Source organism: Drosophila serrata, unplaced genomic scaffold, assembly GCF_035046125.1.
Source record: "Drosophila serrata isolate PLE 108 unplaced genomic scaffold, ASM3504612v1 contig_295, whole genome shotgun sequence".
NCBI classification, from domain to species: domain Eukaryota; kingdom Metazoa; phylum Arthropoda; class Insecta; order Diptera; family Drosophilidae; genus Drosophila; species Drosophila serrata.
Window position 1 is genome coordinate 1,406,989 of NW_028257193.1, and position 13,887 is coordinate 1,420,875.

Below are 13,887 nucleotides of genomic sequence, written 5' to 3' on the forward strand. Positions count from 1 at the left end.
ATAAAAGGATAAGAAGACTAAAATCAAAGTCGTCTACAGTACTTTGATATAAAATATTGCCTACTTCTTGGCGTTTAGCGATTTACAACGCTTACATATTTTGGAGGATAAACCAGAGATCTATTTCAACATTAAGAAATCTTACAAATAAATTTGCGCCATAGATCTTTATATTTCAAACCCTCTTGATCATAATTATAGAACGCCCCTGTTATTGATAGGGATCTTCTTCTTTTGCGCACTTTCCGTGGACTTCTTGAAAAGGGTTCCCCACCTATTACGCTCTCTTCCGCACCCCCCGCTGCCCCCTTGTCCCGCTTTCTCTACAAAAGCTTCTGCCGGCAATCACATGGCGCCAACATCTGTTAGTCAGCAGCGGCAGCGCAGCAGCAGACTCTGCCGGCGACCTTATGACAGATTTGGCAATTCTGTAAAGCAAAGCAAAATCACAAAAACAATAATAATAATAACAACAGACCGGGGGAGCTGTGTGGGGGAGGGGGAGGGGAAGGGGGCAGAGGGCGGAGGAGAGAGCCGAGCGCTGGCGACGAAGTCCGAAGCGAACGCCGACGCAACAGCGACGCCTCGTTTGGCTAACAACTCGATAAAAATGTGTGTGCTAGATGACGCTACCGGTCGTGCCTGTAGTTGTAGTTGTTGCGGCGGCGGCGGCTGCGTGCTGCTGCTGCTGGTGCTGGTGCTGCTGCGGCAGCGTCTGTTGTTGCTGCTCACTTTTGGATAATAAAACAGGCAACGCGCACTCGAGCGCCAAGTCAATTTGCGAACGCCGCTCGTTCACAACGGAGGCGCAAAAAAAACAAAAGAATTCAAATAAAAACAAACGGTAATAGCTCTCCACCGCTTCTCCACTTCTCTTCCACCTGTCGCCTGGCAGTTCATCTCCCTCCCACATCCACTTCCACCCAAAATCCCTCCGCCCATCCCGCTCGCACTTGTTCCCACGTTGTGCGCGTGCGTACGCCGACCGAGCTGAAAGGCAAGCGAAAAAAGCAAAAAGACCGAAATCAAAATACAACGGCAGTCTCCAGTCTCGTCTCGTCCCTAGCAGGTCCACTTTGAAAGTCGCGCGTTCGGTTCGCTTTTCGAAAATTTCGAACGAAAGTCGCGGGTATTTCGTTGATAACAAAACGGTACACGGCCGAAAAAAGGAAGAAAAATTGTGTGGGTTAAGTTTCGAGTTAAATTGTTGCAAAAACAACATTTTCAAGGAAAACTCAGTGATGTGCATAAAATAAAAACGGATTGTTGGATTTTTGTATCGAAAAAAAAAATATATATATCAGAAATTAACAAAAGAACAAATTGTGTGGGTGAAGTTTCACATAAAATTATAATTTTTTTGGCAATTCGTGTTGAAAATCTGCAGTAAAATAGCAAGCCATAAAAAAAAATACCATAACGTAGGAAGACTTCTGAATAAAATATATAAAAGCGAGACATAAATGTTTTAAACATAAATATTATTTCTAAACGCCTTGAAGGATAATGTTTTGTGAGATTGTTTAGTTTCTAAACCAATTTATTAAATTAAAATTTTAGAGTACTATAAATGATAATAACATAATTTTTAAAAGAAAGTCAAAATATAAAGACATCTTCAAGTGAAAACAATGTAATTCGTACCCCTGAAAAATATAATTTATAAATATTTCTCATAAATATTCCCAGGGACCTTTTAAGCAACGAATTGTGTGTAGAGTTTGAATAAAATAAACTAGATATATTTTTGGGGAAATTATGTGGAGTGTTCCGAGTGAAAACGGTTTTGTTATTATTTTTTTTGCTTCCCGTTTATGGTCTCGCACCTCGGCGAGAACCTGAAAATAAAATGTTGACGGCATTTAATTTGCATAAAAAAAACTTAGCGCTGAAATATGAAATTATGGAAATATTCCAACAAAAAAAAAACATGCACGAAATTATCGTTCATATATTTTATGAGCATAACGTTTTCCCACTCGCTCCAGCCAGCTATGTCCCGCTATCGCCATCCCGCTCAGACTACGATTTTACCGAACTTTATAAACAATATATAGCATCAGTTTATAGCGAGATAGTGTAAATGTTTATTTTGCCAAAAATATTGAATGCAAAAATCTTTCCAAAAATATTGCAGCGCAGTAGGGAAACTTTGGTCAAAACAACAGGATATCAAATTATTTTTAGTGCCATAAATGAGAGAAATTGTGAAAAATTTGTAAACTTGTGCCTGAGTTTAATGAGTCAGAGTAATAAAGAAAACATAAATAGAATGAAATAATATAATACTATTTTGCTGATTTATCGAAATGACTAATTTTAATAGTGTGGTGAACAATTTTAAGTACTGCTAAATTTATTATAATAATAGACATCTAGAAAGTGTGTCTAGAAAAGGTTTAATATGAAAATTTACAGATAGTAACAATAGAAAAAAAATTATATTAATTAAATTATATTAATTTTATTTAGTTAAAAATAGAGAATGTTATATTTAACCATTGATAAACTTCGGAAAAAATTAAAGCTGCTTAAGACCAAGACTTAATATAAACCGATACCCAAAATATCCCTCTAAAAACTGCAAATATTATATCATTTCTCTGTGAAAATTGAGGAAATTAAAGCATAGCTGTGTCAAATTTTTCCTAAAGCATCACCGCAGTATGCTCTCCCTTCACCAGTTCGTTCCCAATGGAGACGAGCACCTCCAGACAGATTGTAAAGCGAAACCGTGAATTAAAGTTCACGAATTGGTTAACCACAGACTCGAGACGAACTTTAGGACTTTGTTAAGTGTGTTAAAAAATATATTATAACGCCATGAAAACAATGTTAACTTAATAATGAGATGTGGGCGGTGTGACAATATTCCAACTGATAACTTCTCCAATATATAAACCAAGCTCTAATCCGCATTTGTGTCTATTCTGTTCCAATTTGGTTGCAGATAATAACGTGGCCGTCAGCAAAGAACCATCCATGATTGGCTCGCACGGTTCCAGACTGGAAAAGAAACGCGCCCTGAATAGCTACTCAAACTTTCCCTTATAACACAAACCCCGAAGATTCCCCCTTCCCTTGCGAAATATACCAAAGTGAGCACTCAAAGTGCAGTCAGCTATTAATAAAGTAATTAACTTAGAGCAGTAACTAGTCAATGCCAAAAATGATAGTGGACAAGTTGGATTTGGTGGGTGAGAATGCCTGGGCCAAACTCCTGCCGAAGGATAAGGATAAGGCCAATGCCCCGAGCATAGTCAAGATGAGCAGTGGTGGTAATAACAACGATTCCAAGGAGACCACTCCCCTGAATGTGGACCAGCTGGTGGCAGCCACTACGCCTGCCGTGGCATCAGAGCCAGGAGCAGGTTGTCTGGAGGAAACCTACAAGCGAACATCAACCTATGCCTCTAATATCAATTCAACGGGTGGGGAATCGAGCGGAAGTGGTACTCAGCTCTCCCGTAAGGAGTCCATTTTGGGCAGCTTCCATCGACAGATTCGTCGCTCCATTAAAGCCGTTAGCGAATCACCGGGACCACTGACCAGGTGAGTGAGACAAAAAAAAAAACAGATAAGATTATTTGTGGCCCACACTGCGTATGAGTAATGTGTAAATGGAAAATATTACTCATACGCACCATTGGTCAAGGAGTTGAAATAAAATGTAATATTTAAGCTTAAAATATAACTCTAAGAGCTAGTGTTTGTTCATTTGAATAGTTTTTCTAGTTACTTATATAATATATATCAATATTGATACACTGATAATATTACTCATACGCAACGTTTGTCAATTAGTTTGTGGAAAAAAAGGGATTTCCTTTTAAACTTGAAAATATGAGCTAAAAATATAACTCTGAGAGCTGGTATTTATTTTCTAAATAGTTTTGCAAGTTACTTTAAAATCAATTTTAATACCCTGACAATATAACTCATACGCAACTTTGGTCAAGAGCTTGTGAAAAGCAAGGGATTTCCTTTAAAACGTGAAAATATGAGCTAAAAATATAACTCTGAGAGCTAGTATTTGTTTTTAGAATAGATTTGCAAGTTACTTTTAAATCAATATTGATACACAGATAATATTGCTCATACGCACCGTTGGTAAAGAAGATGTTGGTAAACAAGGGATTTCTTTTCAAATTGGCAGATATGTGATGAAAATTTATTTATAAGAGCAGGTATTTATTTTCTAAATAGTTTAGCAAGTTACTTTCAAATTAATATTGATAAACGGATAATATTACGCATACGCAATGTTGGTCAAATAGTTTGTGGAAAAGAAGGGATTTCATTTTAAAATATAATTTTTGATCTAAAAATTCAGCTCCAAGAGCTACTACTTAATCCCAAATAGTTTTGCAATTTACTTTAAAATCAATATTAATTCCATATTGCTATATTGGTAAAGCTATTAGCACAGAAAGTAAACATCCGCAGTATTTCAGTTTAAAAAGCAAATACTTTTTCACTGTATTAACATTTTTAAGATACTTACTCTTAATAGTTTCGAGAACAAAAACGATTTATTATATATATTAAAGAGATGCTGAAATGTACGATTTGAGCTAAATTTATCTCATAACAAATACGTATTTCCTCAGAATGTTATTTCAGGGTTTTGTGTTTTCTTTTCGGAATTTTATTGTCCACGGCTTCACTCTCTTAATAAATTGTGCCACAGCTTCCAAGAAGTATTCAGTCATGCAACAAAAACAATTTCCCTTAAAATATGTATAATAATAATACCCCTAAAATCTATATTTCTCATCGCAAAGCCAATAAGTGTTTCTCTGTGCATTCTGTAAGAGTTTCCAAGAATCTGCATTTGCAAAGCTAAAAAGCACTTAATCCGAGAACCCACACACATTTTGCAAGGCAATGTGTTGTTGGTAAACAAACCGCATTCGGTGCACTTCCCATTGGATTGTTTCTTTTTTTCTACTTCTTCAAGAAACGTGTCTCAGTCCATTGATAGCTATATTATGGCTCATACGATATACGTTTTGATATGCAAATTGGAGGTGACGTCTGTTTTGGTCACTGGAACTGTGGTATGAGAAACCGAGTCACTAGAGCGAGATAAACCTTTTGAGTTGATTGCCTGAAATGACAAAATTGAATTATTTTGATTTGAGCGCCGTCAGTGGGTGGACAATTAAATATTATTTCCGCCTGTTGCTTCTAGCACAGCGTGTAAGCTCCGCTATAGATACAGATACAGATTCTGGTTATGATTCCGATTCAGATTCAGATACTGATTCTGATTCCGAGCTGACTTAATTGGGAGTAGAGTTGGTTCGAGTCCGAGTGCGAGTGTGAGTGTGAGTGTGAGTATGTGAGTCTGAGTACCAAATGAACGCCCCTGACATTACGCGTGTGTGTTTACCGAGAACTAATAGTTCGGCATAAGCTGTTTATGAGAACATTCTCCCAGCGAGAGTCAACGACTCGCACCTGCCTCTCTGCCTTGACATAAATTTGCATAATGCATAATGCCGGAGCCTCAAATTTCAATACTCGATTGGTTTTATTTGGTCATAAGTTAATTAAGAGCGTGTTAAATGCTCGAACGGCGGACTCATTTCGGTTGGCCAAATGCCAGAACCACAGGGGATTTCCTATGTATATAGATGCTGCGAGTTATGTTCCGATTGTTCGGGCCAACTATAAATAGCTAAGTTGAGTGTTTGAGTGATATTTATGCCCTGTAGCGCATTCGACACACTTTCTTCTTTGCTGGCTGCTTGGCCCACGGTGCGTATGATTGATTTTTATACCACAACACTCCCGGTTTGCCGCTTTCCCGCCATTTGCCTCATTTCCGCCGGCAATTGATTTGGCCAATATTTACTCGGCCCGATCGTGCGCCACTCGATCTTGTCCGAATGTCTGCGACCGATTGCTCACGATTCAGCGAAATTAATTATTTTTATTATGATAGATCCATTTGATAATTCCCCGTGGAATCACCGTCCGGCAATTGTTGATTATGGCCACTTTTGCTCAGGCAGGGCAAAGATCTATACAGTCAATTATCGCTTAAATGTTGTAAATTGATCAAGGGAAAGTGCCAGAATAACTTAATGGCTTTATAAGCCCTTGTAAATATTAACTAATATTGCGCGCGTGTTTGAGCTAAGAGTGACACAGTTGTTTATAGTTTATTAAATTATAGTTTTCACTTGTATGTATAATTAACTTTTAAATATGGCCAAAGATTAGTTAATTATATAAAATAGTTGGTCAATAGAACGGTTTACAAAATGCAATAACAATGTTTTAATAGAACAATCACTTATCAAATTTAAGTGCATTTTAATAGGTATTTTATGAGGTTTAAGGTTAGTCACAAAAGTTATAATAAGTCTGTTTATAAGGCTTTGTCAAGTAAAGTTTTAGAACTACCTAAAATCATGAGATACTTATACCTTACCTCACCTTTCCTGTTAATTTCAACACCTGGTTAAGAATACTATCAATCTAGGATTATTATAATGTATTTAAAAGTTATTGATAGATTGATCCCTTCAAAAACTTCCTGGAAAAATACCTACTAATCAATAGTTTTACAATGTGATACTTGATACTGATTCTCCTTTAAGAAAACCTGTCTCTAGACCTTCTATCAAGGATTATTTAGTACCAGGAACCTTATATACTTGATGACTTGAGCCATTCCATTGACAAAGAGTCCATGTGTCCACGTTTCCATCATGTGATTACAAAAGTACCGCCTGGAAATAAGTACAGCCACTAAAAGTTGGTCGTGTGCAAAGTGGCTCCACGCTGATAACTCAAATATCAAAGAGCGATCGAAAAGGTGGCTATAAATTTTTGTGAAATGCAGAAGGTGGAACGTAACGGGATGTTCGTCAGGAATGGTCACATGCATTGTGGAATCTATTTTTTGCTTACGATGATACTAAAGTTTTTATTTTTGCCAATTTCCAGTTGCTAATCGTCTAACGAACGAATCGTGATTGAATAAGCAGACGTGCCCGATTTGATTATCGCATATGGCAACAGGGCTAGTACGCTAATATATGCGAAGATGCCACTAAATGTTTATATATGTATATATTTGTGCATAAACATTTACACACATATGTATGTGACACTAATGAAACTGCAGTTATAAATTGAGTTTTATGCGAGTTAATTGGCGAAAATCTTTAAACTTGATTGTTATACGACTTGAATGCTTAACTTTTGTCTTTTGTTTTGTTGTGTGCTGCGGCATTATGGCAATTTATGGCAACGATCGGCTGTCAGGGGATGTAACTGTTTATGAACTCGCCGTATTGGCCGGGTTAATTGCCTTGATTTAAGGGCGAATTAAGTCTGCCGTCTGGAGAGTGGAGCTTCCTGTCGGGCTCCCTCTCTCCCTCTCTCTCTCGCTCATTATAATCTCTACACAAAAGCAGAGAATCGAGAGAATTTTATCAGCTGTTGTATTTCATGCTTGAGAGTGTTTGTTTGTCCCCCTCAGTTGGTATGTGTGTGTGTGTGTGTGTGATTTTAGCTACACGCTGTTGTCACTCTGTGTTTGCTTTGCTTTTGCCTCTGCCGCTGCTTTTGCGCTGCTATCGCGTCTTCCACTTTAAACTCAAAATAATAAAAAGCAACAAAGCTGTCAACCGAGCATTTCAGTTTGAGTTTAGCCGTCTTCGCAGAAAGTTATACACCTGCCGTGCGCTCTCTCTCTCTCTCGCTGACACCTGCTCTCCCCCGGCCTCTCGAGTGCTTGCTCTCCCGTTGCAAGATCGCCCAGAGAGACAGAGCTTATTTAAACGCATTTCGTGCAACACACGAGGCTCATTGGCCAATGGAACACCGTTAAAACATCAGTTACTGAGCGCGTTTACCGTTACCAACTAGCAAATTCAACAAACTAACAAAACTCTTCAAATCGTGTGTGCTGCTCTACGCAGAGCGTTTGTCGTGAATATAATGAGCGCTTTTGTTTATTTCAAAATAAAAACAATTTTTGCCTTTCCCACCACGAAAAGAACGCATTTGTGATAAAGCGCAGCAAAGTGGAAGGGGGAATATAAATTATAAATAGTCAAAACCCATAAAAAATAAACTTCGCTGGTGTTTCAAGTTTACAAAATAAGAACAACAACAACCGAAACCTGCCTCACAGTACACGAACACCCTACACACACACACACACATCGCCAGCGATAACGTCACCCGCTTTCGTCGACAGTATTAAAGTTAATCTGAAAAGTGCTCGAATCTTTTGTTTTCAATTATAATAATTATAAATCCAACAACTGCGAAAATTATAATAACCAAAAACAATAACAACTGTAGCCAAGGTTGCCGCGCTTTTATATCGTTTTTGTTGTGCGGGAGGAGCTGTCACCTCACAACATCGCTGCTCAGCCGCTGTTGCTGCCAACGTCGACGCCGCTGTTGCCGTTACATTTCAGTTGCCATCGAAATCGGCGCAAAATTGTCGCATAAAAACCAAACAGAGAGCAACAAAGAGCCGCAGCAGAAGCACAGATTTACATAGCCAAAGTTATACAACGCAGCGCGTGCTCCGTTCCGTCAGCGGATAGAAAATCCAACCGGAATCCCATCCGCATCCCTTAATTGTTGTTAACATCCTTGGGAGAGCTTATCCTTTCGTTCGTGCAAAATGAAGCGACTGATGACCTGGGAGCGCGATCTCGTGGATGCCATGTACGAGTAAGTGGCAGTACACACAAACACACACACAAACACTCTACGCAAAAACAAGAAAACACACACACAAAAATATACAAACAAATTTGAAATGATCGATTGATGGCTATTAATTCATTAAACCTAAATCTCAGACTGTTTTTTCAATGAATATGATTTAAAAGGTCATAAATTAACTTAAACAAATAATACATACGAATTTGTAGAATTTCGTGTTGCTAATTAATCGTTTATTAATGAATTATTTATTTAAAGATATAAACAATGAAAATTTTTAAGAAATGGTTCTTTAAATTGGCAAAACTATAAACGTATAAATTTTTAATGGATTTAAAATTGCTCAAATTAATTGTAAATGCTTTAGAAATGTTACATTTTATGAGACATTAATACCGAACATATTTTAATAATAAGCTTAAGCTCAAGCTATTTCGTTTTATAGTTAAATTTTCTATAATTAATCCCTTTCGACTGTTTTTTAATTAATAACCACATTTCTTTCCGTGTTTAAGCCATGTGAATGTGTGCCTGTGTGTTGGCTAAACGATTTCATTTATCACTTGGTAGCTCTTAAGCAAAGTACAGGTTTCCAATTGCATTGTTTTGAAAGCCAAGAAGAAGCAGCACGTGCTTCATTTAACAACAAAAACATTAGCAATTACAACAGTAATTACAAAAGAAAACTAGTTTGTCTTGCATTGAACTCGAACGCAAAGTGAACTTGTGACAGCGACAGAGACAGAGAGCAAGGTAACGCATCTGAGTTATTGCAGTGTACAGTCCAACAAAAAAAAAATACAAAAATATAAATAAAAACAAAAACAAAGCTAAACAAAACAAAAAGCACGGCATGGCAACCGAACTCTTATAATAAGTATACGCCATGCTGCAACAGCTGCTAAGTGTCGGTGTATAAGAGCAGGCCACATGACAGATCACCTCAATTCGATTTCGATCCCTCTCACAGGAAGCTCTGTTTTTCTCTCTCTCTCTCTCCCTCTCTGGCACTCAGGTGCGCAATGCCCGCGGAATTTAAATGCCGGCATTTTACCTTTATAAATAAACTGGAGGCCGGGTCGAGAAATGTTCAACGTGCATTTATTTACCAATTTACCAAAGATACCAGTTTACCAATTTAACAATTTACCTTTTTACCATACACACACACTCTTAACAATTGGGCTTTGGTAAGGATTTCCACCTTAAGATACCTGCAATCGCTCCACGCTTCTTTGTTTGCTTGGTTTTTGAGGCTCTGTTTGGCTATTTACTTTGTCCAAAAATATATAACTATTTGGGCTTTAGTGCCATAGATAAGTGGCATTAGGCCAGTTATCAGTATATTGCTTATCTGGGGATTTTCAGGTGTTATGGCAAAGAAGGTCAAGGCTCAAAGTGTGATTTAAATTCTATTTAAATAAATATTTAATTAGAAGTTAACCTTCCAAGAGCAAGAGTATGAGCTAATAGGAATTAAGTAATTCAGTAGCTTTTGAGCAGCTGTATTAAAGAAGAAATGTATCTTATAAATCGAGTATCTTAATATTATAGTTAAAAGCTTAAAACTCTATAAAGGACTCTTTTCCGACCCTATAAATCATATATATTCTTGATCAGCATCAACAGCGGAGTCGATCGACTAGCTAGGCTTGGTCAAAAAATAAATTTTTGCAAATTTTTAAAAATTTCCAAAATTTTTCATTAAAATTTTCAAAAATTGGCAAAATTCTTAATTTTTTTAAATTTTATATTGAGTATGCAGATTTATTAACCCATTCAAAACTAGCATTAAGATGATTTCCGAATTGAAATTAATGCCTTTTTGGCCAAGTTATGCTATTTTTAAAGCTTGATTTTACGAATAAATTGTCATATAGAAATATTGATAAATATTGATTAAAAAAATGTGATATTTTTAAGATCCGATCCCATAATTCCATAACAAAATGCAAGGTTCCTTCCTTTTTTTATTTACTTAATTTTAAAGTTTAAAGTAACCCTGAGCAAAAGTAAAAGTTTGCCCTAAAATGAAATTCCGTGAAATAATTTTACCAATTAGTGTCGCCGCAATTTAACGACTTTCAGCTTTCCAGAGCCATAAACCGAGGGATTCTCTCCTCTCCTCACCTCACCTTACCCTTTGATGAGACTGTACCGCGAACATTGTCTTCAGGTGCAGAAAGCGTGTAATCATTAGCTTAACAAGCGGCGCATGCCCACCGCTTCTAGGTAAATGACTTTCCCTGCCGCCCCTGCTTTTTGGCATTTCTTGAGCAACCTCTTTTTGCCAAGACCTGCTGACAAGTTGGCCCGTTGTCACATGGCCATAATATTTGCCAGGTTTATCTCTCGTGCGTGTGTGCTCCTTCCTCCTCTTGCCGGTATTATTTACAAGTGTCGCAGGCCACGATTGCGGCAGATAAACTGAATTGCAAATGATAAGGTATACTACTGCCTTCATTAGCACCTCAAATCGAGGCTGAGGCTTGGCTTCAAAGCCCCGAATATATCTTTCCATAAGCCAGGTGACTCACGATCACGACAGATACCAAAAAACCTGTCGCGCTTGTTGGCAGATACTTTTCCAGTTAATATCGAACATTTCACCGATAACTTCATCTGCAAATATCCGCTGTTTCACATTTATTCCGCTAATATTTAAACTGATACATCTGTTTGGTATTTGCCATGAATGGTGAAAGAAAAGAGAGCTTAATTTCTTTATTTACACACTAATTGAGTTCGCAATTCAAGGTGGAAACTTACTAGACGCCAAAGTCGGCAAATATCTTAACAAAAAATATCGACGATAAATAGATGTGCTAATTGCTTGCTCAATTTATTTGCTCTGGTTTACCAAAAGACACACGATGACAGCGTGACTCCTGGGAGTTAATAATATCTCAGGGGGCTTTGGAGTTAATGTTTTCATTTCAAATTTAACAGGAGATATTTTGGGAATGAAGGAGAAAGGCTTGTTATTTGCTGTTAAATTATCAAATATCATATTACGAATTTGAAATTTCATATTAAATTACTTAGGAGCATATGTGTTTGCTAAAGAAATCATAAACTAGTTTGAGGTACTTTACTTGTCTTTCTCTAATTACCATAAAGTATGCCAAGAAGACAAGCTAAGTTTATAGTTTTCTAGTTTATAACTCTAGGTTTTAGTAGCTAGTATTCTTGAGGTATTATATACATAAGAATATTTGTGTTAGCCAAGTCGGTGACCCTTTTGAAAGTTCCACAAGGTTTTGGCCTATCTCAATTCACTTAACATCACACAGAAGCCAAGTGGTAGCAAAGTCACTTGGCCTTTTACAATCTTCTCTTAACTTCGTGGAATCTCTTGATGACTACTACTGGTTAGTAGCCAAAAATAAATTAAATAATAAACATGTTTAGTCATAGTTATGGTCATATCGCTGCCTTTTCATAAGACTGTATATCTTTACACCGATATCAACACTTGACTACAAATGCTATGATTACCCGGACAGGTGCGTCACAGCCTTGACGTCACAGGATTTTTACCTGATAACCTGTGGCTGTTGTTTGGGTCTATAATTGTTTGCAAACTTTCCGTGTAAGAAATTACTCATGGGCATTATTGGCTCAGACGGTTCTGAGAGGTACTTCCCTGGTTGAGGTTTATGGCCAGCAATCTTTGAGGGTTTTATGAATAGATTACAGTGACCACTTCAGATATGGTAAATATAACTCACTGAAGGCGCCATTTCTGGCTCTGAGGGAGGGTCAATAGAGTTGACTCCTGGCTATAACCCCAAATTGGTTCATTCAACTTTTTGGGCCACGATCGCTATTATTGGTATTTACCATGCGGAAAATTCGGTCTATTTTTGAACGAGCAAAGTGGCAGGCAGCCCGAACCGGTTCAGGGGGATAAGTCAGTGGGAATACAAAGATATACTATACCTTATACATATATCTGTCGCTATTTGCGTTTCAAAATTAAATGGCTAACTAAGAAAAATATATCATTGATGCAGAACAACCTAAAGACCTAGAGATCACCTCCAGAATTTTAGATTCAATTCCCTATTAGAGCACTTTTTTCCATTATCCTCAGGTGCGACATGTCTGAATGGCGTTAATGAGGCAAATGCCAATACAGATAGCCACGTTTGTATCTGATAAATAGGAACTGCCGTATATCGCTGCCACATACCTCCATACATGCATGTGTAATTAGGTGAAATGAGTAAATGAGGGAGGCGGCGGGCTGTAGAATAACAACAAATTATATTGTTTAACATTCAATTGTACACAACAGATATCGACGCCCGGATAGGGAGAAGGGGATCGCAGAGTGCTGAATTTTTTTGTTTGCAGCCAACGAGGGCGAATTTCAATTTGCTTGCCGACAGTTGGCACAAAGTTGTTCGATCGCGCAGTTCACACAACCGAACAATATGTGTATATAAAAAATAACACAGAAAAATAGAACAAAAAGACGTGACATTCTAATACGCGCTTTACAAGTTAATTAACCGGGTGTCCGGCATAGTGAAAAGTGGCTCAATTTGAAAGTTTTTTCTCATTAACTCCCCCGAAATGCTAAGATCTCGGTTGAGTGATTTATTGGGCTGCTCAGCCCGTCGTCGCCTTTTGATGAAACACTGCCTGTGCTTTATTTTTATAACAATGACAAACTAGCCCACAAGAGAAAACGTTTTCGTACTCTTTTATATTTGTGTGTGTTTTGCAAAACAGTTCAATAATAAATACAAAAAAAGCATAGATCTTGATCGCAACCAACAGTATTCCTCCTCTTGTGATCCCAGTGTTGATCTATAGGATCATCGATCACCTGCCTTATCATGTCTGAGCTGAGGCGCAGTTTAAGCCGGCTGTCCATGATCGTCTACAGAGCCACCCATTCCAGCGAACAGTCGTGGCGCGAAGAGCTCCTCAGGTAAATCCCAATCACAGAGAGAGAGATCGATCATCGATCAGTGATTAGCCTTTTTATTCGAAGACGATCGGTTGAGTGCCTTAAAACGTGGCCAAGCAAAGTGAGCGTGAAATTGGAGAGTCAATTTAATGTTTAACTGATCTTTGATAAGTAGGAACTAAATGACTGTGAAATCTCTTATCGATATTAAAATGATGAGAGATCAATTAGGAGAAGAACCAACTCTGAAAAGTAGGTGAATA

The 13,887-nt window shown here is 37.7% G+C and overlaps 1 protein-coding gene across 6 annotated transcripts in view; it reads left to right on the plus strand.

The window, feature by feature from the left end:
* Irk1 (Inwardly rectifying potassium channel 1) overlaps nucleotides 1–13,887 on the plus strand; it is a 31,439-nt gene that overhangs the window by 10,526 nt on the left and 7,026 nt on the right. The window contains exons 1-2 of one of the 6 annotated variants that reach the window (XM_020961669.2): nucleotides 607–844; nucleotides 2,951–3,552. In XM_020961669.2, coding sequence (XP_020817328.2) covers nucleotides 3,161–3,552 — 392 coding nt within the window. In that variant the 5' untranslated portion in view covers nucleotides 607–844; nucleotides 2,951–3,160. Of the gene's footprint in view, nucleotides 1–606; nucleotides 1,183–2,950; nucleotides 3,553–7,652; nucleotides 8,710–13,095; nucleotides 13,646–13,887 lie in introns of those variants that run through there. The other 5 variants (XM_086837033.1, XM_086837034.1, XM_020961673.2 and 2 more) reach the window with 5 other exon arrangements.